This window comes from Thermobia domestica, chromosome 6 (genome assembly GCF_964235325.1).
Source record: "Thermobia domestica chromosome 6, izTheDome1.hap1.1, whole genome shotgun sequence".
Taxonomy (NCBI): Eukaryota; Metazoa; Arthropoda; class Insecta; order Zygentoma; family Lepismatidae; genus Thermobia; species Thermobia domestica.
The window spans coordinates 244,705,196-244,728,195 of record NC_137459.1 but is presented as its reverse complement, the minus strand read 5'-3'; the positions used below and the strand labels follow the sequence as shown (position 1 = coordinate 244,728,195).

The 23,000-nt window shown below is 37.5% G+C and overlaps 1 protein-coding gene across 12 annotated transcripts in view; it reads left to right on the top strand.

Moving 5' to 3' along the window:
- Positions 1 to 23,000, top strand: part of Hr78 (Hormone-receptor-like in 78) — a 240,782-nt gene that overhangs the window by 42,653 nt on the left and 175,129 nt on the right. For all 12 annotated transcript variants that reach the window (XM_081762701.1, XM_081762697.1, XM_081762698.1 and 9 more), the window contains one exon: positions 2,091 to 2,241. In XM_081762701.1, coding sequence (XP_081618827.1) covers positions 2,174 to 2,241 — 68 coding nt within the window. In that variant the 5' untranslated portion in view covers positions 2,091 to 2,173. The remainder of the gene's footprint in view (positions 1 to 2,090; positions 2,242 to 23,000) is intronic.

Below are 23,000 nucleotides of genomic sequence, written 5' to 3'. Positions count from 1 at the left end.
CTTCTTACGTACTTAGAAGAAATTTTACATTGCTTATCAAAGATGATGCCTTCTTAAGATCACGAATTTTCTTCTTTTTGCTAATTTCGTTCTAATAATTTTTGTATTGTAAGTGCATAAAAGAAGCAATCGGCCATGTCAAACTGCTGAGTATATTAAATACTAGCTGAAATGCCTGCTTTTCCCACGGGGAGAATAGATTTAGGAAAATATCAGAATCCCCTTCCCTTATTTATTTCAATAAAAGTATAATGATAAAAATAGAGAAGATATTCTAATTTTGGGATAAATATTGAAGTACCCTACTTCCACAGAATACGCCTTTAATCAAATTGATATGAATAAAAAACCCAGCTGGAAATGGGTAATATCTATCTACCAAAAGTAATTTAAAATGGGTAAGACGTCGTAGCGTCCCGAAAACTATGAATTCGACACAAATTTCAATCATTTTTGACATTTTACTTTTCACTTACTTCTTCCCCCCCCTCTGCGTATTGGGACGAAGTTGGACTTAAACGACATTGGGAGCGTTATTGTTCATTTCAGCAACTTCGAAAACTATAGATTCCACACTAATATCAGTCATTTTGCATTATTTTTTTTACATACAACTCCTTCCAACTTCCACCTCTTGTGCTAACTCATTCCCAGAGTACTTTTTCCAGATTGAACATCATTTGTCTACCATGTTTGATTAAAATTGTTCCAGTATTTGGGGGTTACGCTGGAATATGTATTCATAAACTTACATCTAAACACAATATAGATGTGCGAGCAATACCTTTGGCGTCCCCGTGTATATTCCCAATTCAGTTGCATTGCTTGTTTTTACCTAAACTTCGGATTAAATGTCATCGCGATTGTAAGTTAATAGCTTGACGAACCCAGACTATTAACTTACAGGGTTAGACGAACCAGACTATTAACTGTTAACTCTCTCGTTTGAGAAATTTTATTTTTCACCCTTTCTCGTTCCTGGTGATGGGGGCTGAACTTGATCTTTAACGCTATCAGGAGTGTAATTATTAATCTCAGCGACATCAAGAACTATGGATTTGACATTAATATCGGTCGTTTTCGATTTTTTTTTTTACATGTCAGCCCCTTCCCACCACCATAGGAGTACTAACGGGAGTTAAACGTAGACTTAAATGATATTGGGAGTGTCGTCCATCAACTTAAGAATCCCGAAAACTATGGATTCTATACTAATATCGGACGCTTTTGATTTTTTTTGGCAACATTCCTCTCGCCCAAGGGTACTAATGGGAGGCAGAACGTGGATTGAAATGGCATCTAGAATGTCGCTATTCATCTCAGCGACTTCGAAAACTACGAACTCTGTACTAACATCAGTCGCTTCCGATCATTTTATATGTTGCCTCTTTCCAGTCTCCCTAGGTGTGCTAGGAATCTTATCCTCACTAGGGGGCTGAACTTGGACTTAAACGGCATAGAAACTGTCACCACCAAGCTCATGGACCCCGAAAACTATAGATTTGACACTTTGAGTGACTTAATATCGGTTGTTTTCGATCATTTGTATATGTATCCCCCTTCCTCTTTTACCCCCTAAGTGTGCTAGGGGTATTACTCCGACAGTACTCTTTTTCAGACTACTAGTAATATTTGTTCCAAGTTTGGCGACAGCTGTTCCAGGCATTCCAGAGTGATGGTGGAACACACACACAAATATACATACATACATACATACATATATATTATATATATATATATATATAAAGGTTAGTATTTGTTCATTCGACGACATAAGTTTTTCCTTGCTCGCGAGGACGTTCTTTCTAAGTTAAAATAGAAATTTTGAATATTCAAATTACCTCTACAAATCGAGAACCAATTAATATTCAAACTAAGTCCATTCTTTACTCTTGATAGTAGTAAGCATTTTTCTAGTTGTTCTAATTAAAGAATGAATACATTTACTATTCGCTCTTTGTTTTATAACATTTGTGAAGAGATAGTCATGTTGCCCAACACATTTCGAATTAATTAAATACATATTTACCGTTTTTAAAATTTTGTTAGTACAACTTAGAATATTAATGTTCTGTTTTATATATTTTTAGGTCTCAAGTAATTCACCTAACGAGTTCATTTCTCTGGCATTTATTTCCTGCCTCGAAAATGGGAAGGTGCTAGTTAGAGCATTATGGATGATTCTTCCAAAGCCCAGTATTTAAAGAAATATACCAATGAGCTTGCAGCAGACCAAGCAAGGTAAAGTTGTCCTGTCTAGCACGATGCTTTATTCTTTTGTTAAATAAGAAGATAAAGTTTTAACTAAATTAGTTTTAATTATTTGCATTTCCTCCAATATTTCATATGCTGCTTAGAGTGAGTGTATAGTAATTAGAAAGGCATGTGTAATTCAATTAGTTGCAAAGAATCATCAGTGTGGTTATGTAAAGTTAATTTAGATAAAAGTTAATTTAAGAGTATATTATTATTTCATGTTGGAACTACCTTCTCGGGTAAGAAATTGTAAGAAAATTGCCCGAGAAATAGCTAATTATAGTACGCGACAAAACATCCTCGAAGGTCAGGATCTAAGGGTTTACTTGTCCCTACCATAAATCCTTCATTGTAACTAGATTTCGGCGTTGCCGCTCCAACTCAGGTAGAACTGTATAAAGCTCTCAGTATGGCTAACCCCTTACGGTTATCAGTAGTATCGTACAGCGTTTGTTCCGTCTGGCATCTGTAGCTTTTACAGCGTGATTGAAGAACGTATATTTCGGTAGCTAGGCTTTGCAATCAGCCCACCTCATGTGACAATATATGAAAGCTTTTTTATTCTACTTTGTACAGCTTAAAACACAAATCACTTTGATGTTTATTATGTCGGGAAGTATGTAAATGTTATCGAATAGAGCAAATCTTTAAACTTTACTCCTGATCCAAGCCTTTGCATTATGTTTTTTTTTCCATAAATGACGTAAAGGCAATGCTCTAAATACAAGAGGGGGAGTATGCGGGATATACTTTCTTAGATCTTCCACTTCGGGCACTGCATAAAGGAATAGCAACACAGTTTAAAAACCGAGATCTTGGTATCTTGAATATTTTCAGTGCGTACTGGATGCATGTATGGCGACATTGGGTAGGCACTGCCCCTCATGGACCGTAGCTCCAGGGAGTCAGTTTAGTATAGTTCCTAGCTAGTTTTCTCACTATTTCAATAAGCATTTATTACTTTATTACCAACGTCCTAGCCACACTGGAATATCACTCCCCATGAGATCAGCGAAGTCAAGCAGTTCTGGGTCTGGTCAGAGGAAAGATAGGTGTGACTAATCGTACTCACCAGACGGTGTTGGCGCTGCGGCGTCCACGCAGCGTCGTGAGGACAATTGGAAGCTGCTTGAAAGAAAAAAGTAGCGAACTGCAGTCCAGAAAGCAAGCATTAATGGCGAGGGTAGCCGATCTGCTGACAACACATCACCCCACAGGAATGAGTACCATAAGTCCAGGCCTTCTAAGGGCTGTTGCGCCAGGAATTTAGTTGTCATTAGGCCTATTATTACTGCTAATAATAATAATAATAATAGTATTAGGCTTAATAAAGATATTGTCTGTTTGCTCTGCTCGTAAGTACATTATTTCTAACTTTATGATATAGTTAGACAGGCCAATAATTGATCAGTTTCTTTCTAATGTGATTCGTCACGTTACTGGACGATAAAAACTGGACAAGCCACAAATTAGCATACTATACACATGAAATTAATAATGATAGCTTTATTACTCAGATATTAACCTGCATATATTAATAAATATGAGGATCTAGGTACTTAATAGAATGCTTATTTAATGAAAAACTTTTAAAGTGTCATTAAAGACAGATGGCCTGTCGAATAATAATAATAATAATAATAATAATAATAATAATAGTTTTCCCAGGACATTGAACAAAGTTATCGTGTCTTGCAAAATGTATTTGATTGATTGATTGATTTTGAGTTTTACGTCCCGTTCAGCAGCGAGGCTATGAGACGTGGACCTACTGATTAACGTGGAATCCGAACCACATGAGCTCCCACCGGGAATCGAACCCGGGTCTCCCAAAAATGTATTTGATGAAGACAAGGATCATGTTGTCATCGAGATAGATCAATCGTCCTCAGAAAGTGAGGATAACGGAAACGAGGACATGTTTTAAACTCTTGAAGTGTCAAGTTCCAATTGTTTATTTTATCTATTTATGTGAGAATTTTCAAAATAATATTCAATCAGTTCTGATATAGTGCTTTATGTGAGATTGATTCTAAGTTGCATGAAGGGCATAAACAAGAAACCAACAACAATAATAATAATCATAATTATGCTATTTATAAAAGACTAACATTAGTGCATCACGCTAACTCCTAGTAGTAAATCACATTCATGCTCATTGCAATAATGCAATAATTTAGATTTGAGCATTTATATTTATGTATCCGCAAGTTAGTTGGACGGCTAACTTAAGCAAATAATTAGAGCTCTTAAGATTGAATTTAACCTATAATTAGTGCTTGAACTTTTCAGGTAAACAGTATCCGCCCAATAAGTATTGCGTTTAGTTTACTCGATCCTTAGACCTGATAAACCCGTTTGACCCGTGTTTCGCCTGTTTGGACCGTTTGACCCGATGTACTCGCTATGAGTTCCTACGTAATAATTAGAACAATTTGTGTTACTGTAATAAAGTGAAACAACACGCTATTTACAATCATGACAGACTAAGCTTGTTCTCATAGAAACGGTGTTATCAGGACAACCCGATTCATACTGTTAAAAATACAATATCGGTCCAACGGGCGGTCCAGGATCGATTCTATTTTCTGAGCATTACCGAAAATGCACAGTAGCCCGAAACGGCACGGACGTAAAAACTATCATATTATTATTATTATTATTATTATTATTATTATTATTATTAAAAGGAGAGAAAATTACTTGTCGAATGACCTGTATGTATCTGTTCCTATTTTAAATGGTTATTCTTGTTTTATTTATCTGCTTATTGGTTTGCAACACTCAGAAAGAATAGTTCGAGACTTCATTGTTTACCCTGGCGACAGGGAGAGCGGCTAAGCTTTTGTAATACCGGCAACATCCAACTGGTTGACAAACCGCACGTGGCCGCTAAAAACCATATGACAGTTTTACTGCTGATAAGACAAGTTGGTTTAGCTTTAAAAACCACTATATCCACTATTCTTAGTATCAAGCTTTTAGGTGTTTTATATATAGGCTTGCACTAATAGCTGAAAAGGCAGAACGGTGGCTCAGTTGTAGAGTGCTCACCTCTGGTGCATTCTGTCTCCGGTTCCATTCCCAAATCCTGTGAGTTTTCTTGGTTGACAGCATTGTATCCGTAGGTTTCCTCGGAATTCGCATGTTTCCTTCCGCATTCTCACTTCACCAATTCTTGCATAGTCGTTCACTTTCATTAACCACCTGTTTTAACTTCCAGGGCATACTCGTCAAACGTTAAACTAAAGATTTGATTTCATTTTAATGGGTGAAAATTAATTTATAAAAATTCACCCAGAGGAGCTGATAACTTTGTAATGATATTATTCCCTGTGTTACACGGAAATTATTAACTACTACTACTCGTTGCTTGTAACTTTGTCAAAGTTGTCGCGAAAGCCTACGGTGGTAGTAAAGTCAGAAGACGACGAATTGGTCACAAATTTTCGTAGTTAAGAAAATATTGTAGTAACAGGACGGATAGGGATTTCAGGAAAATCGCAGACATTTACGTTGGCGGCTCTAGTACCCCTTCTATTTGTCACAAGGACATGAACACAGAGGTAGAGGTTATGGAACACAGATTCCAACAAGCTAACTTTTGTGCTTCCCGTGCCAAACCCGTACAAGAAGAGGAAGACGAAATTTTTGTTAAAAAAAAAAAAAAAAAAAAAAAAAAACGAAATTTTTGTTTTTGGAAATTTGTGAAAAGGTGGCAACACTGCCACTTGTTATACACAGGAAAAAATATTTTGACCTGTACACCAGACATTGGGTACAATCATGTAAAAAACTGAAGGGCGAAAGTTCAATACCAAGTGAGAAAAAATTCCGAACGTGTTTCCTACAAGAATTACCCTGTACATATATTTCGAAATATTTTGGTCCACCCTGACACCCCTAATTGGCACAGAGATATAAGCCATACCTCGTTGGAAAGCTTATGAGACACAGATTCCAAAGAGGTAACTTTTGTGCTCCCCTGCCTAACCCGAAAAAGATGAAATTCAAAAATTTGAAAAGAAAGGACTTTTTTTTTTAAGCTTGTGGGACTATTGCAACACCGTTATTTGTCGTACACAAAAAAATACATATATATATTTTCACGTCTACGCCAGACATTTGGTACAATCATGTAAAAAAAAATTAAGAACAAGAGTTCAATACCAAGTGAGAAAAAAATCCAAACTTGTTTCCTACGAGAAACCTTATATTTTTGGAAATATTTTGGTTTACCCTGACGCCCCTAATCGTCACAAAGATATAAGCTATATTTGGATGGAAAGCTTGTAGGAACAAATTCCAACGAGGTAACTCCTGTGCCCAACCCGAAAAAAAACAACTCTTAAGTTTTCAACACTGTCGTTCGCAAGAATGGCCATACACAGGGTATCATTAGTTAGGATGTTTATTTATCTTTTATGATACCACGTTTCATGCTTGTAGCTCCATATGGGGAGAGTTTCCCTCCCCTAAATGTTGAGGGGGGGACTAAAACATCCAACTTTCTCCCCTTCCCTTCCGCTGCTGGACCGCCGATGTAGACGAAATGCACACCGTTGGAAAGTTTCATCCTTCCTAAAGAGATAGGCACCGAAATCATCTGTCTAGGTTAATTAGGAGAGAAGCCATGGAGGTTTAAACTGCTGACTCAGTCCTTGAGTCGTTCCTCCTGTAAATACAATTTTATAACAATACTAGCCTTTGGCTAGCTGGGGGCTCTGCCCCCAGGCCCCCGATTTTGCTCGACCTACGGCCTCACATTTCTTGTTTATTGCCCTTTGCATCAACAGTGAATCTTGTGAACTTGCTCTTCATATTTTCTGAATCTGCCCATCCGGAGGCTTCGCCCCTACACACTGTCTTTGCTCGGCCAACGGCCTCGCATCTCTTGAACACACAATTCTATTGTTTCTTTTCCTATTTCAACTATCTAAAAGATAAGATTTAGTATCCCAAGAAAACGTCCATTTAAATAGCATGGGAATTTCTTCAACCCCCTTTAGACCCCTAAAAATTAAAAATATTCACTTTTGGCAACTTTCCTGTCGGTTAGTCCAGGAAGGCTACAATCGTGGCAAATTTCATCATTCTAATCCTGCCTGAAGTGCCTGAACATTTTGGGATATAGAAGACGTCCCATATAAATAACATGGGGAAGATTTTTCAGTTCCCCATAAAACCACTCTAAAGTTGGAATTTTTTATTTATGTTGATTTATTTAGGTAGTGCTAACGAAAACGTACAATCATACTGAATTTCAAGTTTTTATTCCAGTTCTAAGTACCTAAAACATGAGATTATAGATTCAAAAAAAGGCCCATTTAAATAACAGGGAAATTCATCCACTCTTTAGACCCCCTAAAAATTGAAAATATTCACTTTTGACAATTTCATTGTCGGTTAGTCCTGAAAGGCTACAATCATGCCAAATTTCATCATTCTAATCCTGCCGGAAGTGCCTAAACATTTTGGGGTGCAGAAGACGTCCCATTTAAATAACATGGGAAAGATTTTCAGTTCCCCATAAAACCACTCTACGGTGAAAATTTTTATTTCTGATTATTCACTTAGGTAACACTAACAAAAACGTACAAGCATACCGAATTTCAAGTTTTTATTCCAATTCTAAGTACCTAAAACATGAGATTATAGATTTAAAAAAAGGCCCATTTAAATAACAGGGAAATTCTTCATCCCCTCTTTAGACCCCCTAAAAATTAAAAATATTCAGTTTTGGCAATTTTCCTGTCAGTTAGTTCTTGATAGCTACAATCATGCCAAATTTATTATTGTAGCCCTACAGGAAGTGCTCAATAATTTATGTCATCTCATGTAGTTTTATATATAGTTAGGATATTGCGTTAGCTATTGTATGTATGAGTAAGGATACACACTTTCTGAAGTGGAAGAGAATGTTCGAAATTTTTCTTCAATATTACTGTACACTGATGTCACTTTAGTTATTTATTTTAATATTGCAGGACACAACTTAAATGAAATGCATGTAAAGTGCATAATCGACCTCAGCGAGTGAACCCTGCTTAGCATAACCCTGCCGCATACTGTCTCTAAATGAGTTTTCCCAACGTAAATACTAGGTATACGAGGCACGTGTCAGAAAAGGGCCGATATTTAAAAAGATAGAAGAAATTTGTGATCGACATAAAAGTATATACTTTGGCTGTTATTCAACGTAGACGCTATGAATTTCCAGACATTTCTGGTAACGTGGTACAAGCTTTTGTATTATCTCTGTGTAAAAATCTGCTGCTTGAAAGTGCAGTCTGTCCAGAACTGATGTCTAGAGTACTGTACTGTCGTTGAAACGCTTCGTTGCAATCCAGTTTTTTGTTAAGGTGAAAAAATCGCTGGAGGCAAGGTCGGGGCTGTAAGGGGGATGATTGAATAGTTCTCATCGAAATATTTGAATTGTCTGAACAGTACCAGCAGCTGTATGTGGGCGGGCGTTGTCGTAGATCAGGATAATTCCAGGGCGTAGCATTCCTATCCGCCGATTTTGGGTTCAGTGATTGACAATACACATCTGCTGTAATTGTTCATCCTGACTCCAAGAATTCCAAAAGAATTACATTTCATTTGCCATGATTTTGTAAACTGATGGAGTTTTTGAAATTTCTTTGCTGTAGGAGAAACCAATGCCGCCATTGGATTGACTCCTGCTTTGACTCTCCAGTGGCGTACGATATTCAGGTGTTATCCCCCGTCACTATGTGAGAAAATAAGTCATCCCGATCCTTCCCCAGAGGGTCAAAAATCACGTGCCTCTCTCATCCTTTTTTGTGAGGGTCTGTCAGCATATTTGACACCCACCTCACACACAGTTTGTGATAACTCAACTTGTCAGTCACAATTTGATGAATTGTTGTTGCAGACACTTCTGGAAACTCCTTCGCGGTTCAGTTATTGTGATGTGGTGATTCGATTGCATTTTTTCGTTAATATGTTCCACCAAATTGTCCGTCTGAGCACTAGTCCTTCCGCTACGATAATCATCGTGAACATTTGGACGCCCTTCCTAAAACTCTGCACAATTTTCTGACGTTTCTTTCACTATCCTTGTCGGTCTGTAAATGGCACACAACTTCCGATTCATGTCAGATGCACTCTGTCCTGTGGCGTTCAGAAATCATATGACAGATCTCACTTCATATTTGCTGGGATTTTGTATTACGGCAGGGATTTCACCTTATTGCTGCTCGCATGTACACAACTTCACTCGGACTATTCTGTCTCTGTTGCAAACCCAGAATACTAGGGCATACTGAGCTTCGTCAGTGTTGCCAATCCCGCGTAAAACTATCGCCTTTTTTTTCTTGACATGCGCCTCGTATATCACTTTTTTAATATCGAAACTTAACAGTACAATTTCGAAAACTTAGCCTCCTTTACAAGCCTATTGAACTTAAAGGCTTCAGCTGTATAACTTTTTTTCTTTCTTTCAGAAGTTTAGAAATCGAATAATAATACTAAGATTGTTCTGCGTAAATTTCTTGTAAGTACAAAATATTGCTAAATTTAAGTAGTCAGTATTCTTGCATATTTCTTCGTGCAAGGCTCAACGTCATTTTGAAGGTGTACTGTTTGACGATGGTGAACGCAATCAGTGTATTAGCGTAGATAATACTACTTACTGGATAAAAAGTATATCGTCAGTGTTTTGAAGAATGGAGACGGTGCTGATGAGCAGCCTTAATGAAGAACAGATACCTAATTTAAGATTTCGCGTTCCTTGAATAGTCCACCAGTAATACACAGTGAAATTCTAGAATGCTTTACTCTGTTGCAGAGTGAAAGGGTTTTACAGTAATCCTACATAAGTAACACAGGTGTATCTAGGCAGTAATTTGGAGTCAGTCAGAAAGGCATATAGGATGAATCTGCTAGGACTAAGTATGTGATAGCAGTTTTAAGTTGCTATATCGACTTCACGCATACTGAGTAACCACTGAACGAGTGAGTTAGTAGCTAGGTGCATCAGGGAGACTCCTACCGGCAACCACGTGAACCACCAACTTGTAACTGGCGCCAAGCAAAACTTTTTGTTCCGATGTGTATTTTAAAATTTCCCACAAGGTTCTATCTTCTTGCCTTAAACGATATAACTTTTGTGAAATTGGACGGTTTTTTTTAGAAACAGTGTATTTCGTATCCACTATCACAGTCAAATTTACTCAATGTTGATAAGCCATGTTGGAATAGTTCGATCAGGAGAGTACGAATGTGTTGAATCTGTGAACTGTATAGATTAGAGTTTCGGTTTCCTTTCTTAAGAATATGATCGACCATAACTGTAACCATTACTTCTGGCATTGGGATGTAGCGCCCCCATTGCCCAGTTCTTTGGAACTGCAGTCAGACACTGGTTCTCCAGATTGGCAGTTGTGCCTAGTGTTGTAAAGCCTGGAAAAAACGCGGAAATTTTGAGTAAAAAAAAAACAGTTTTTACCGTTTTTTCCCGAGCTTGGAAAAAAACTGAAAAATTGGGGAGAAAATGAAATTCTCGATTATTTTACATTATGCTTTTAAAATGAAAACTATTTTATATTTACTAGTTTACAGTTAGGATCATTGAGTAGTTATGTTTCTTGTATTAGAATAGGAAAATTTTGTGGCAACAAGTATATTTGTACCAGTCCTTTAAAGTTAGCACAGTGATAGAATGGAGTTATGGCTACAAAAGTTCCTAAAATATAATCCTAGTTAGATTAATTAATATAGACACATTTAAATTATCGTAAGTGATCTTTTAAAGTTACTGTTTTATGGTAGGGAAATGAATTAGGATGTCATTTTGCCACTGTCTCCAGTTCTACACTCACTCAGAAACAATGTACCGAACGTACACCACTTCAATTTCGGTCTCTGAATGCTGAACCTTACAATCTGCCTTTTAGTGGCCTCGCGTGGAGTAGTCGCTAACGCTCTCGCCGTTGGTGGGAGCGGTCCCAGGTTCGATTCCCGGTGGGGCCACTCGATCGAAAACGTGTAACAGCTTTTTCAGGCCAGCCATTTTGAATGAAGTCTTTCCTGAGTTTCCCTCATTCACACCAGACAAATGACGGGATGGTACCTAACATAATAGTCCCAGGCCACTTCCTCCCCTTTCATCGGATCTTGTGCTCGCCGAGGAACGTCATCCCTCTTATACGTGACGTGCTAAATGGCCTTAGATGCCGGCAACCCAGAAATCTAATTCCTAATCTGCCTTTTACCGTTGCTACATCATCTGCTGCATCATCTTGAACTGTACAATCGTATTGAGTTGAAGATACTTTCCTTGCTGCCTGGCGTGAAGCATATATTATTCCTATTTTGAAGCCTGCCAAACCTGCCACTTTCAGTGGAAGCTACCGTCCGATCGCCTTGACTGTGTGTAAACTCTTGGAGACGATCAATACACTTGATCTGGTTCCTTAAACACCATGGACTTATTTCCAATCTCCAGTGTGGCTTTAGGCGCTTTTCTTCAATTACCGATCATCTGGCGCATCTTGAAAGTGCCATTCAGGATGCCTTTTGTTATCAAGAACATCTGATAACAACCTTCTTTGTGCCTAGAAAAGGTCTACGACAACACGGCTTGGCGTTATGGCATTTTGCGGCTTATGTGGCCGCTTGGCTCTTCTTCTCCAGAACTTTCTTCCATGACGTTATTTTAGTCATGCTTGGATCCACGCTTTCTGCTCGGTTTTCGCAGGAGAATGGAGTTCCACAGGACAGTGTATTTAATGTCACTTTGTTTGCTGTGAGAGTGAACAGCTTGATGTTGCTTTCCACTCTGTGTGGATGATTTTACGATCTACTGTCGCTCACGTGATCTCTGTACTATTACTCGACAGTTGCAGTTGCGCTCAACCGCCTTCATCGATGGTCTGCCAATACTAATTTCACCGTTTCTTGCACCAAAACACACTGCGTTCATTTTTGTCGCTTTCGTCACTATGCGTATGATCCTGAACTGTTCCTTGGCCGCTCTGGCCTGTCGTATGTGGACCATGTTCGTTTTCTGGGCCTGCAGTTTGACAGAAGACTTACCTTGGCTGTTCACATTCGAGACCTGAAGTACCGCTGTCTCCACTCCATGAACTTGCTACGTTTGGTGTCTCCTCTTTCGTGGGATACTGATCGTGTGGTGTTGCTGCGACTGTACCGTAGCTTTATCCACTCACAACTGGATTATGGCTGTGTTGCATATGATTCTGCTCGACCTTCCATCTTACGTTATCTGGATACTGTTCATCAAATTCGTTTAGCCCTTGGAGCCGTCTGGGCAAGTTCTATTTGTAGTCTTTGTGTTGAGGCTCATGAACCTTCTCTCTCACACCGTCGGGATTGCCTGCTCCTGTGCTATTACATCCATATCCGTGCACAACATGGTCATCTTTTAGCATTCGCCTTTGAAGCTGGTGCTCGCTATAACCGTTATCAAACACGGTCTACTGCTACTCAGCCATTTGTCATTCATGGTATAGACCTTGTCGCTTCTCTTGGAATAGACGTCCGTGTACTTTGTCCATTGGGCTTCCTGCCCATTCCTCAGTGGACTGTTCTTCCACTGGTCATTAGCTTTCAACTAACGCAATTTAAGAAGTCTGTCACCAGTAGTCAGGAATTTTGTCAGGAGTTCTCTTTTCTGGATCAGTACCGAATTGTCTTCTACACTGATGGTTTGAAGCATGTGGGCTCTGTTGGTTGTGCCTTCGTCACGGCTGGTCATAGCACTGGTTTCAAACTCCATCCACACTACTGCGTTTACTGCTGAATTAATAGCTGTTTTACAGATTCTACATTATATTCGTCGACGCCATCTTCGACATATGCTCCTCTGCTCTGATTCCAGCATTGTCTTACTGATATGTCGACTTTGTACCCACATGTTCAGCAAATTCTACTTTCCTGCCACTCGTTACGTGTGGCAGGCTGTGATGTACAATTTTGTTGGGTACCTGGCCATGTTGGTATCCCGGCGAACTAGAGTGGTGACAGTGCTGCCAAGGAAACTGCCATTACAGGATCCGACTACCAGTTACCGCTCCCCAGCTCAGATCTTCGTGCTGCCGTCGACCGTAGTCTCCCTCAGCGCTGGTAGACAGATTGGGACGAGCACCTACAGAATAAACTGCATGCTCTCAAGCCTCGGCTTGGCGTTTGGGTCACGAGTTCTCGTCCATCACGGGTAGAAGAACGAAGAATATACGCTTGCCTATCGGACATAGTCATCTGACCCATGGCTGTGTGTTGCGTAGGCAGAATCCACCTTCCTGCACCCTTTGTGGTGCTTGGCTTACTATCCGCCATCTTCTCGTGGAATGCCTTCCTCTTGCTCCTGAGCGATCCCGCCTTCGACTACCACCTGATGTCCGTACTTTGCTTGAAGACGATGTCCAGATGACCCTCAAAGTTTTCTCCTTCCTCTATCATGCTCATGTCCTGACTGTTTTATGAGTGCATTCCTCATCTTTCTTTTAATTAATTTCTCATTGTATCTAGTGCTTCTCTGTGTTCTCATGATGATTTTATACTTGTCATAGCCTTTCCTTCCTTTTATTTTTCCTGTACAGTCATATCCAGTACTAATAACGGGTTGCCCGACGTGTGTTCATCTATTGACGAGCTGCCCAGACAGAGATGATTAACCTTTGTGTATTAACCTGTCCTTGTGTGTGTGTATTGAGTTTGCACATTTCTTAAATGCTATGACATTTTAACTCCTTAATGAACTGACACGTTTTATTATGCTGTAAACTGCGCTTTTAATTTATATTTTCCTGGGATAATATGCTTTTATTCTTTTTTATCCCTTTCCCTGTCGACACGCCTACCCGAACTCTTTCCATCAATCAATCAATAAACCGTAAGCATTACTTCTGTGCAGAGTTTGGTCATTCCATTCGAATGTTCTTGTAACAAGTATCCCAATTACAAACGTAAAATGAACACTTAAGAAATTGTCACTCAGGTCAGGTCAGTAATTAAGTTCTTTGGTACTAATTATACAGAGTCAAACTTTGAATATAATTTTTGGAGAAGTGTGTGTTCAAACTAGGGATGGGCAAAACCGGTTTTTATAAAAACCGGAAACCGGTTTCTAGAAAAACCGAAAGCCGAAAACTGACATTTCGGTTTTCTTCAAAAACCGGTTCGGATTTTCACCGAAACTGGTTTTGGTTGTCTCCAAAAACCAGTTTCGTTTTTTTCACCGAAACCAGTTATGCTTTCTAAAAAAAACGGTTCGGTTTCTCACCGAAACCGGTTTCGATTTTCTTAAACCGGTTCGGTTTTCACCGAAACTGGTTTCGGTGAAAACTTTTGGAAGACACATAAATCTATTTCTGTGGAAACAGATTCGGTTTGCGGAGAACAACGAAACACTATTCTGGTCAGAAATAGAAAAAAAAATTGAAAAAAAAACCGGAACCAGTCTTGAAGAAAACCGGATCCGGTGAAAAACCGAACCGTTTTTTTGTGCCCACCACTAGTTCAAACACGTCGAATTTTCGAGATTGTCAAACATTGAACAGTATATCAAAAACACAAATGATTTTGTTAAATAATTTGTTAGATTTAGAAAATGGTGCGTAGGAATAGTAATTGTTCTTTCGTTTGTGCATGACGAAAAAAAAAAAAAAAAAACAAGCTGTACACGTGGAAAAGTCCAGGAGATAAGAAATGGTGCCATATCGATTACATTCTTGACAAACAATACTTAGGGAGTTGCAACACTTCAGGAATAGTGTATGGGACGTGAAGACATTACCAGGAGCGGGCATTGATTCGAACCAGAATCTCCTAGTTGCGGAAGTGCATACCTGGTTAAAGTCAGAAAATGAGAATAGAAATTAAATTGAAAATGGAATTTTGAACGTGTAAGAAGTATGGATAGTGATATGAAAGTAGAGATAAAAGAAAAATTCTATGCAATGGACGATATGGTAGGCATCGTAGAAAATAGCTGAGGAAAAGTTAAATAGATTCTGCAAGATACACTCGACAATAACATTGGCAGGACGGAAAGAGCACCGAGGAAACCATGGATAATTGAAGCGATACTTAAGATGATGGAGGAACACAGAAGGGCGAAAATAAGGAATTTCAAAGAATACAGAAGGCTGAATAATGAATTGAGAATAAAAGCTTAACGGAACCAGAGAGAAATACATGGAAAAGAGATATAAAGAAGTAATAGAAATTTTAAGGGCGTGGAATATATCATCTAATGTACCAGAAAGCACGGGAATTGGAAGAAAAGCTTACAGAAGTACACGCATTTTTTAATCAGATCGACAAGATCACGTAGTTACTGAACATCAGCGCATCCTTAGGATCTGGAATCTATATGACCAAAATACCCGCCCGAGAGATACTACAATAAAGAAGAAAAATGACTCAGTATATTGAAAAGTGAAGTAGTATAAGCCACCAAAAATACGCGAAGGTAGAAGGTTGCTGGAGACGGTGACATACCAACAGATTTGCTCAAGAGAATAGCAGACAGTACAATGAACTTCTCTTATTAACAAGATCTACCTGAGTGGAGAATGACCAAAGCATTTCTTAGATTTTACGATAGCTGCACTATCTAAGGAAAAGCTGGAAAAGAAATGCAGTGACCATAGTACCATTAGTCTGATTCTCCACATTGGAAAGATTATTCCGCACATATTGAATAGGCGGAGAGATGTTTCAGGAAGATAAGCTTGGATTCTGGAAAAGAAAAAGGCACCAGGGATGCTACTGAGTTAATGAGAATTATATCAGAAGGAGTTCTAGACCTAAGAGAAGAGATGTGTTTGTGCTTCGACTAGCAAAGAATTTTTGACCGGGTTAGCTGGAGGTCATTCGTGTAACCTATACACAGAACAGAATAAAGTTTCGCTTGAATCAAGGAGAAATTAACAGTGTGGAGATTGGGAGAGGAGCCATACAAGGATGTAGTATGTTACCCTAATTATTCAAGTTTGCAGTGAATGTTTAATGTAGGAAGAACTAATGGGAATTGAAGGTTTCAAGATTGGAGGGCACATTATTAACAAGGTCAGGTATGTGGATGATACGGTTATTATATCTAGAACCGTAAAAGTACTACACGAGATGATGGATAAAATAACTGACACTGGGAGAAAATATGGAATAGAAATCTATATCATGAAGTCGAAAGTCATGAGAATATTGCGTGAAACGCATCCTTACGGATCAGAATAGAATAGAGAGCGTGAAGAGATCGATCAGCTCAAATATCCTGGAAGTATTTTGACGAGAGACTTTTACTGCACCAACGAAATCAGGTCAAGAATTTCAGTAGCGAAAGAGGCACTCAACAAGAAAGGTCACTCCTTTCTACAGACTTAACATTGAACTAAAAAGTTGGTCAAGTGCTGCTTATATGAAATATTGTACAGTATGGTTCAGAGACTTGGACATTACGGAAGTTAAAGAAGAAATATTTAGAGAGCTTTAATCTCTGGTGTTAGAGGAAGATGGAGAATATAAAATGGATAGGGAGAACAAACGAAGATGTTTTAAATCGGATAGTAGAGAAGAGGACTTTTTTAAAACCAGCATTCTTCGTAAGATGGTCAATTGGATTGGGCACATCTTGCGAAGATTTTTTTCTTAATACCAGAGAGAGAAAGATAGAAGGAAAGCTAGGAGTAGGAAGAACACAATTGACCGATAATTTGAAAAAAGCTGAAAATAGAGGAACTTGGAAGAAACATTTCCAGACTCGAAGCTAAGAAAGAAAGATAAAATTGTCATTAGTCCAGAAATCTGCCGACAGGCAAAATACGTATTAGCGCAATACGACTTCCTACATAGTCGGGAAGCCGGGTCCAAGACGGAGTGATTTATATTTACGTCCAATGTGAACAGCCATGTTGTATAGGATGAAATGTACAATTTTAAAATGAGATCTGAACTACTGTAGTGTGTGCGATATTTTCCCATCAGAATTTGAACTCAAGATCTAGCGCACCAAACCCACAAGATCTTGTTCTAGCTACTAGGCCAAAAAGATGATCCCAGATGGAGGTTCAATTAATGTGTGGCAAGATACAGATGATGACGAAGGCAAACTTCGCAAATTGAAGTGGTAATTGAACATCGTTTTAAATGTGACTGGTTAAAAGATGATATGTGATGGGAGGAGTCTGTTATGTGAAGGTCGTTCAAAAGAACTTCAAATAAAGGCTGAGAAAGCTCAGTAAGATAGCGAAGCATTAGGTTCTGAATAACTTAATTCTACCAGTGATTTTACAGTTTCTTCATTTATCAACCGTCTCGGAAGCTATAAGTCAAATTCTATTAAATAAAGATATAAAAAATTGAATAAGCGAAGTCAAACTTTCTTGTTATGTAAAAATCACGGCAGTTTACGTAATATAGATCAAACCGTAAATGCTTAGTTCGATTAGGTAGAATTGATAATTGTGTGGGAGAGTTTTCCGGACATCTTTTGTCAAGGATCTCAAGCATAACCATTTGGCTTCAAAAGCATAAAACCATATACAGCATGAACACTATCAGCGTACAGAGTTTGCTAGTTCTACTTCAACTAGTCTTGGAGAAAGTAATGTTAATATATGGAACAGTTTTTCAGTCTCAGTTCTGAAAGACATGATAATTATAATAATGTAACTTCAAACCCACATACACTATAACATCTAATATTGAGCAGAATTTGGCCAATTTAGCTCAAACTGTCTTTGAGAAAAGTGTCGCGTTCAGCTTATTATTATTATTTAATAATTATTATTATTCTGAGTACACCTTTTAGGCATTCCATTTTTTATTTATTTATTTATTATTTTTTATTATTATTATTATTTTTATTTATTTATTTTTATTTTATTTTATTTATTTATTTATTTATTTTTTTTTGTCGTAAATGGCTATACAACAAGCAGAATTAAAATTAAGAGAACATACTATCTCAACTTCAGAGGTACTGTGAAATAAAATCGTAAATTTCAATTCGTTGTTTACAATTGAAAAATAGTTATGGTTGTGTTATGACGTCACATTATTATCAGTACGTCTCTCTCTCGGATATGAACATAATCTAACGCAATTGTAATGGTGCATTTTACTGCGTGCTGGAACGCAGTTTTTCAAATTTTGATCGTATCTTTTGTTCTACAGTACTTTTTTTTTAAAAAAAGAAAAAAGTTATGTGAATTTTATTTGGATTGAATTAAAACAACTACCTAAGAGATTATTCCCAGCGCACGTGTAGAGAGGTAAGCAAGTCATTTATACGATATTTTAGACATCGTCATTTAAAATTGCTGTATATCCGTTGCTTCGAAGTTTTCATTACTGGTGTGGTATTAACATAACATGGACATGTGATATGTTCATAATTAGTCTTTTGTGCAAGCTCTAAGTAATACTCCTTCAGTCAGTTTTGAATTCTTCATAATCCTCTTCAGCAATAATATACCTCCCAACAGACTGTATAGCGCAGCGTGTCTTGCGATCTTGTGGGAAGTGTGACGTATAACAAAAGAGAGTGAATGTGTGATAGTTACAACAATCGAAACCTCATTGCGGCCAGATGAAAGATTGTCTGTTACTGATATTTGGAATTCCTTTGTTTCAAAAGTAGTAGTTATGTATGAAATTTTTAAATTACTCATATTTCCACTTCCACTATAAATGTGTATTATTTCTTATTTCTTTTTTTTTTTTTTTTTTTTTTTTTTTTTTTTTTTTTTTTTTTTTTTTTTTTTTTTTTTTTTTTTTTTTTTTTTTTTTTTTTTTTTTTTATATCTCAGTTTTGGAAATTGGGAAGAAACGCCGTGGTTACAGATTGTTGGAAGGAATGCTGAGATCTTATATGTCAAAAGTAGTTAGAAAAGTGAGGAAGATAGATAAATGATATTTTTTTCTGTTAGTCCAAAATACTAGGAACTATTCACATCAGAAATGTTGCCAGAATTTAATCTTTACACTATCTTACAAAACAATACATATTACGAGAAATCATATTAATATTGTTGGAAGCATTCTTTTAATAGTACTTTCCGCGGAAAATTGCTTTTGTCGAGGGATCTGAATGTGATCATCAGATCAGAATCAGAAAAGAATATGATAAATGTTTCAAGCTCTCTATTTTATTTACTATTTCGTAACTCTTGGAAAAAAACTACTACTACTACTTTGACACTTTCATATTGAGATGAATTTATTTGATAGAGGCTCCTGCGGATGTTTGCTACTAATCTCATGTAAAGCAAACATACTGTCCAAATCGTATTTTACAATGTAATAAAAACAGATATAATCTGTGTACAATGAATGAATTGAAGTAATGTAGTCAATTGACTACGAAAAGTGATATCACAAATAAAATTAAAAGAAATTAATAACTATGTGTTTTGATGATGCATTTACAAGTGTGAGTCACCATTGAGAGAAGGCAAACAATAGATACAATTTGTTAGTGAACAGTGATTTTGTACGTATAGAGTACATAAATAAGTAACTCTCCCAGCAAAATAATAATAATAATAATAAAAAAAATCAGTTATTATTGGCAACGTACGACATGCTTTTCGTTTTAGCTCCACAGAAGCAGTTACACACACACACACACACACATATATATATATATATATAATGTTCTGAAAAACTACGATGAGAATTTTATTCATAAACACTATTTTCTTCAGCTTGACGTGATTGATCAGCTGATATGCCTTGTCTTTGGATAATATTTTAATTAAACGGAGAATAAAATTTAAGAGTTAGTAATTTACGCTAAATCTCGTTACCATACTGTATTGTCATGTTACTAGTATCATCTTGAAGAGCTTAATAAGGGCATGATTCTCGTACAGCATGAATTTTTAGGTTTAGAACGAAATTAGTTTCCTCGAATTTCACGAAAACTACACATGAGATTTTACACCTATGCATATTTTGTTGAGCTCAGTAAGTTTTTTCGATTGATATGTTTCATCTTTGCACTTCTTTTTTTTCTCGTTGAACGTTCTCCAAACATTGTTTGCGCTTCTCTCTGTAGGTTTTGAATCTGAATATTTTCCTGCCATTTCTGAAATCTTAGTTGGACAAATGTAATTTCTTCTTTCTTGCTCGTCTGTTATGTGCCCACCACTCATGGTGTCGATTGTTGTTACATACTTGCTAGATATAATTTCTTACATTGCATATTTATTTTTCTTCAGCTGCACTTGCTGTCTGCACCAGTTCATGATACCAGCAAGTTAAACACCTGGAAGCAAGAGTTTGACTAGTCACCGGCCATTCACTGCAAATGTTTCTTATCTTGTGCATGCTATGCTGATCATGTACTGCAATAGTTCACTGAAGTTCCACAAGTATCGTTGATGTTTCATTGTTCTATAGGGCAGCGTCCACATCTTCTCACTGGATTTTATTTATCAGTTCTCTTCATAACGCTGGCACTATTTCCATTACTAGCTTCGTCTCTCTTCTTCTGATATCGGAAAAAAACAGATTACATTTCTATGTTGGGGCTATCTTTTCCAGATTGTGTGTGCAAGGTGTTTATTTGAATGAAATTCCCTTTTTGATCGCTTAAGTCCCTTTATCACGTTATCACATACTCCGACCCGCTGGAGAAAATTGTGATGTAATCTCAATGTTATTTACTACGACAGCGTACAAGATAAATACGGAATAAATTCTTTATAGATACAACTTTCAGATAGTTGTAGTTGTACTACTACATTAGTGAATGGATAGTACGTCATACTTCCGCATGTCGAAGTTCTTATCTTGGTTTGCCATGTCATGCAACTGCTCATTCTTCAGTTTCTTTTCTTTTATTTTCTTTTATTTTATTTATTTATTTATTTTTTTATTTTATTTATTTATTTATTTATTTTTTTTTTTTTGCAAGGGAAGGAAAATATCTTGAATACAAACTAGTTTATCATTGAGTTGTGTTTGACATACATATTTTTTTTTTCCCTGAGTATTCACTCTAAGTGATCAGGCATGTGCCGTTCGACCATCTCCGAAAAATCTAATTTTTTCATAAATGTTTATACTATATCAGGGTACTTCAAAACCACAATTAATTATTTTTCAAAACATCTCGTAGCGACGCAGCTTCTGCCGTCATTTTGCGTTTTCTCGATTTCAGGCGTTTAAGTTGTTTTGAATATCTCAGCATGTATTTGTCCTACCAAATTGAAATTTGTTGGGCGTGTCCAACTTGTGCATAGCTAAAACTTTGTCGTCTTAACATTTTTGCCTAAAACAATTTGAAAGGGGTGAAATCAGGGCCTACAGTAGCAACATTTTGGACATTGAAGACATGTTTGGGAAGAGAAAGCAACTAATGTAGAGGTCTGAATGTTTGTGTGCATGTAGTCCGGGGTCATAAGTGTATATTCAAAAATTTGCAGACCTGTAGCTGCTCCCAAAGGCCTGAAAAATCGTAAAGTTGGGGAATTATGCAAATTTGGCATATTTCACTGTCTAATATCTCCAACACAGACTGGAGATACAGTGTTTACCATTTGTCCCAGTCAGTGTTTACAGTGAGTGAGTGTTCGGTGACTGGGGAATGTAGATCAAACGAAAGGACAACAGTCTCCTGCATGAGTTGACAGTTAAAACAAGCATAATCATGTTAGAATATCATTGATAAAGCAAACAACGAGTAGTTCCTGACTTTTTGTCAAGTGTGCATTTTTACTTTCTCGCCTTCTGCTGATAGCGGCATTCTTTACCAGTGCTGCTGTGGGTGGTAAGACAGAGAGTCACAGCTAGTGGAGAGAAACGAGGTTGATAGCCTTAACTGGACTAGCCATTCGTCCTACCTTATTTTACTTCACAACAACGAATTTCCAGTTGAATTTGTGAACAAATAACCTCTTAGAGTATGAAGTCATTCCTTAATACTTTAGCCCCCTTCTGCTCAAAAACACAAAACGCGCATCGTTGTGTGTTATGGTATGCTGAAGGAGTAACTATCCCCAAAATTTCATATTTTTTTTATCCAGGACAATTGGAAATATTGGACAGTGAAATATGCCAAATTTACATAATTCCCCAACTTTACGATATTTTTTCAGACCTTTGGGAGCAGCTACAGGTCTGCAAATTTTTGAATATACACTTATGACCCCGGACTACATGCACACAAAACCTCAGACCTCTACGTCAGTTACTTCCTCTTCCCAAACATGTCTTCAGTGTCCAAAAATGTTGCTACTGTAGGCCCTGATTTCACCTCTTTCAAGTGGTTTCAGGCAAAAATGTTAAGACGACAAAGTTTTAGCTGTGCACAAGTTGGACATGCCCAGAAAGTTTGTTTCCAAGGACAAATACATGCTGAGATACTCAAAACAACGTAAACGCCTGAAATCGAGAAAACGTAAAATGGCGGCAGAAGCTGCGTCGCTACGAGATGTTTTGAAAAATAATTAATTGTGGTTTGAGTACCCTAATATAGTACAGTGAAACCTGTCAACTTGGCCACCTCTCTAAGTTGGCCACCTGCTTATCTTGGCCTAGTTCGTCTTGAACCTGCTTTTTCCCATAAGACATTCGTTACTTTCTACTCTATAAGTTGGCCACCTGTCTATCTTGGAAGTTGGCCACACTGAAGGAATGTTTGTCCTATGATGATAATGATAAATTTACCTGCGTATCTTGGCCACGCAAAATATCGTTTTGTTGTTTTTCTTAACTCTTTCGAATTCCCATATGAGAGGCAGATG